This window comes from Galeopterus variegatus, unplaced genomic scaffold (assembly GCF_000696425.1).
Source record: "Galeopterus variegatus unplaced genomic scaffold, G_variegatus-3.0.2 Scaffold559, whole genome shotgun sequence".
NCBI classification, from domain to species: Eukaryota; Metazoa; Chordata; class Mammalia; order Dermoptera; family Cynocephalidae; genus Galeopterus; species Galeopterus variegatus.
Genome location: NW_007726670.1, coordinates 601,961 through 606,047, shown reverse-complemented (window position 1 = coordinate 606,047; position 4,087 = coordinate 601,961). Strand labels below are relative to the sequence as shown.

General features: G+C 40.0%; 1 protein-coding gene across 1 annotated transcript in view; it reads left to right on the top strand.

The window, feature by feature from the left end:
- The first annotated feature begins 1,029 nt into the window (after positions 1-1,029).
- The window catches only part of AK7 (adenylate kinase 7), a 24,334-nt gene continuing 21,276 nt past the window's right edge, over positions 1,030-4,087 (top strand). Inside the window, exons 1-3 of the mRNA XM_008570030.1 lie at positions 1,030-1,178; positions 1,950-2,078; positions 3,298-3,427. Coding sequence (XP_008568252.1) covers positions 1,065-1,178; positions 1,950-2,078; positions 3,298-3,427 — 373 coding nt within the window. The 5' untranslated portion in view covers positions 1,030-1,064. The remainder of the gene's footprint in view (positions 1,179-1,949; positions 2,079-3,297; positions 3,428-4,087) is intronic.

The following is a 4,087-nucleotide window of genomic DNA, read 5'->3' as shown; positions in this document are numbered from 1 at the left end:
GTGGTTAGGGGTCAGAAGGAATATTTTCCTCTATACATTTTTGTTCTTTTGGCTCTTGAACCATGGGACTGCACTATTCAAAAAATAGATGCAATTAAAAATTTTAAAAAAGAAACCTTATGGGCCGGCCCGGTGGCGCACTGCTACAGTGCGCTGCTTGAGAGTGCGGCGGTGCTCCCGCTGAGGGTTCGGATCCCACATACAGAACAGTTCCCGCTCACTGGCTCAAAAAAGGAAAAAAAATAAAATAAAATAAATAAATAAATAAAAAAGAAACCTTATACTTGGACTTCCAGTATCTTTCTACTCTTTGAGCTGCTTGTCCAGCCACAAGAGCCAGGATGCTGCCTGCCATGAGACAGCAGGCATGGGGAGGGTATAGAAATATGGTAGCATCATAACAGGTGCTCTGTAAATACTTAGTGCTGGATTAATTGACTTTCATATTTAGTGAATATATATTATTTTTCCATAATGACTCTATGGTTTTGGTCTGTTATACTGTAGAGGTAAAGATAACCCCCAACCTTTTTGGTAAACAACACCAGGTACTTAGGACTTTTCATTACCAGATGATTAGGACTTTCTGTTGCCAGGGGGAAGGGACTTTCCAAAGAGCCCAAAGTTAACCCAGGTCCAGGAAGGGCCTAACCACAAAAGGAGTGGGCCATTGGTCAATTCTCCAGTTCCTCGACTGTGTACCACCCCACTGAAGGCCACCAATGAAATTAAAAGTCACCTCAGATGACCAATAAGCTGTGTACAACCCATCCTGTTGCTAAAGTCTGCCTACCAAACTGTATAAAAAGTGCTTGTGTTAAGAGCTTGGGGCCGCTTCTATCCTGAAGACAGAGTGACCCCAGCATGCTGGAATAAAAACCTCTTGCTTGATTGCAATGATCTCTGTCTCCAGGTCTTTGTGAGATGAGCCTTCCCAACAAGTAAGATTTGCGTTTTCAGGCCAGTCTTACAATACCTGTAGAAACGAAACAAAAAAGACACATCTCTCATGTTTTCTTATTTCTTAGCAAGAGTGTCTTGACCATTTGCTGGTCAACTTGAGAATGGAAGCGCTCTTTGTGAAGGAGAATTTTAACATTCGATGGGTTGCCCAAACAGGATTTGTGGAAAATATCAACAATATCCTCAAAGAGTACAAGCAAAGCAGAGGATTACTGGTAACTATAACTATTTCCTGTTTAAACTTATGATTTCAGCACAGTGAAAGAAACTTTTAGTGTAATTATACCAGCGAAAGTATTTTCTTTTTCCAACATCCAAATTTCTATTTTTTTTTTTTTTTAAAGATGACCGGTAAGGGAATCTTAACCCTTGACTTGGTGTTGTCAGCACCGTGCTCACCCAGTGAGCGAACCGGCCATCCCTATATAGGATCTGGACCCATGGCCTTGGTGTTATCAGCACCTCATTCTCCAGAGTGAGCCACAGGCCAGCCCTCAAATTTCTAATTTTAAGTCGCTTTTCAAATTTGATAAATTTGTCCAGGTCTGACAATCTACATGCATATTATATTAATATTTGTCAACCAAAGATTAGAAATTTTAATGTTAACATAATAACTGTTCTGCAAATTGAACATGAGAGTAAGCTCAGTGTCACAGAGTTCTCTATATGAGAAAAAATATCAGGTGCCTTGCTGGCCTGCCTGTTTCAGCCCTGAGTGTACATACAGGAAAGGGTAGTAGATGCTTATTAAATTCCTGCTAAGTGAATGAACATGAACCAGAACATGAACTATCTGACTGGGGGGCAGATGCTTGCAGGGTGATGTGGTAGTCACCTCCATGGCAGGGTGTAGAGGTGGCGGCTCTGGAGTCTCACAGAGGGAAGAGAGTTAGCCTGCAAGGCACATCCCTGGAGTAAAAAACACTGTGTCTAGTCACAGATTGTTCAGAGCTCGCCATATGTTCCTTATTCCCCTCTTTCAGCCAATTAAGATTTGTGTTCTCGGTCCTCCTGCTGTGGGAAAATCCAGTATTGCTGAAGAATTGGCCAAGTACTACAAACTGCATCACATCAAACTGAAGGATGTTATTGCCGAAGCCATAGCAAAACTGGTAATGCTTTTAACAACTTTACTGGGAATTTTTACATTTTAAAAAGGCTTTTCTAATTGGTAAAGGGCCATAAAAATGATTACATTGTGTAATGCTGAATATACTAATTATCCTGATTTGAGCATCACATATTGCACATCGGTATTGATAGTCAACGCTGTACCCCACAGATATGTACAATCAACTATGTTTCGGTAAAAAAATTAAAATTTAAAAGGTAAATTAATTAAAAAAATAAAAACACTGGGCCGGCCCACGGCTCACTTGGGAGAGTGTGGTGCTGATAACACCAAGGCCACGGGTTCGGATCCCATATAGGGATGGCCGGTTTGCTCAATGGCTGAGCATGGTGCTGAAAACAGCAAGTCAAGGGTTAAGATCCCCTTACCGGTCATCTTTTAAAAAAATTAAATTAAATTAAATTTAAATTTAAATGCTTTTCTTAGTCTTGTAATAAACAAGCAACTAATTTTACATGTTGGTCTTCAAAGAGATTTGTTATTTTACCACTCTCAGCCAGTGAGGGCACTGGCCATCCCTATATAGGGATCTGAACCCATGGCCTTGGTGTTATCAGCACCACAGTCTCCCGAGTGAGCCACGGGCTGGCCCGAGATTGTTATTTTAATTGAACTTTATTGGCCCCAGTTATGAAAAAATAGAATCCCACGGAGCTTTCCTCTGTGAAATGGAAGCATCTTTTACAGGTTTCCCTTGACATTTTGTCTGCCTCCGGTTATTGCTCAAAGCATATCTTGTATTCTGTCTGTTGACTGGAACTTTTTAGGCTTTTTATTCTTGCTTTATGTTTCCCAGAGTACTATCAGACTGTTTACTTATTAACTACTTTTTATCTTCTTATTGGGAATGGTAGATACTAAGGTACATTTCCATAAACGATTACTAAAAGTCTTGATTTCCACAAAATGTGTTTCCTTCAAGTAAGAAATAACCTAATACCTTACAAAATATCTTGACTCTTCAGCAGTTCTGGCATTCACCCAGAGATAGTTTATTCTCCTAAAAATAGAGTAAGAAAGGCTTGAGGCTCTCAGTCATCTTTGTAGATACACACATTGCAAACTTTTCCATGATCACTGTTGCTGGGTATATTCCCTGTTGGGGTACCAGACTTTTTCCAGGATTACTTGCCAGATGATTTGTGAATAGCAAATCAATCCATGGCATCATCCAATTTGAATATCCCTGTGATACATAGGAGTCGATTGTTGCACCTAAAGACAGAGGGGAAGGAGAAGAAGAAGCTGGAGAGGAGGAGGTGGAGGAGAACGTGGAAGATGCACAGGAGCTCCTGGAGGGCATCAGGGAGAGCATGGAGCAGAATGCAGGTGATGCCCACACAGCACAGAGCTGCGCTTGTCTCCTTAGCAGTGGATGTTTGTAGAAGACGATTATAAAAGAATACATTTGATCAGTCCCTGCGCCAGCCAACCACCAACAAAACTAAACAAAACAAAACGGGGGCCGGCCCATGTCTCACCCTGGAGAGTGTGGTGCTGATAACACCAAGGCCACGGGTTGGGATCCTATATAGGGATGGCCGATTAGCTCTCTTGGGAGAGTGTGGTGCTGACAACACCAAGTCAAGGGTTAAGATCCCCTTACTAGTCATCTTTAAAAAAAAAAAAAAAAGTGAAGTACAGAAATTATAACAACAACAAAGAATTTCATTCACCCTCCCCCTCCAGGAAAAAAAGAAATCAGTGTTAACATTATGGTGACTATGTGATGGTAGAATGGAAAAGAAATTCCTATGTTAAAAAAAAAAAAAAAAAAAGATCAAATATGTGTTCATAAGTATTTTGCCAGCATCAAACATCATTAATCAAATGGCAAAGGACAAACCAAGAAAAAAATATTTGCCATTAATATGGCAAAGAGTTAATATCCTTAATATATAAAATGCTCAAGCAAATTGGTAAGAAAATCATTAAATCCTTAAAAAGGAAAAAAAAAAAAAGGATGAATAACATGTAACAATAATTCAT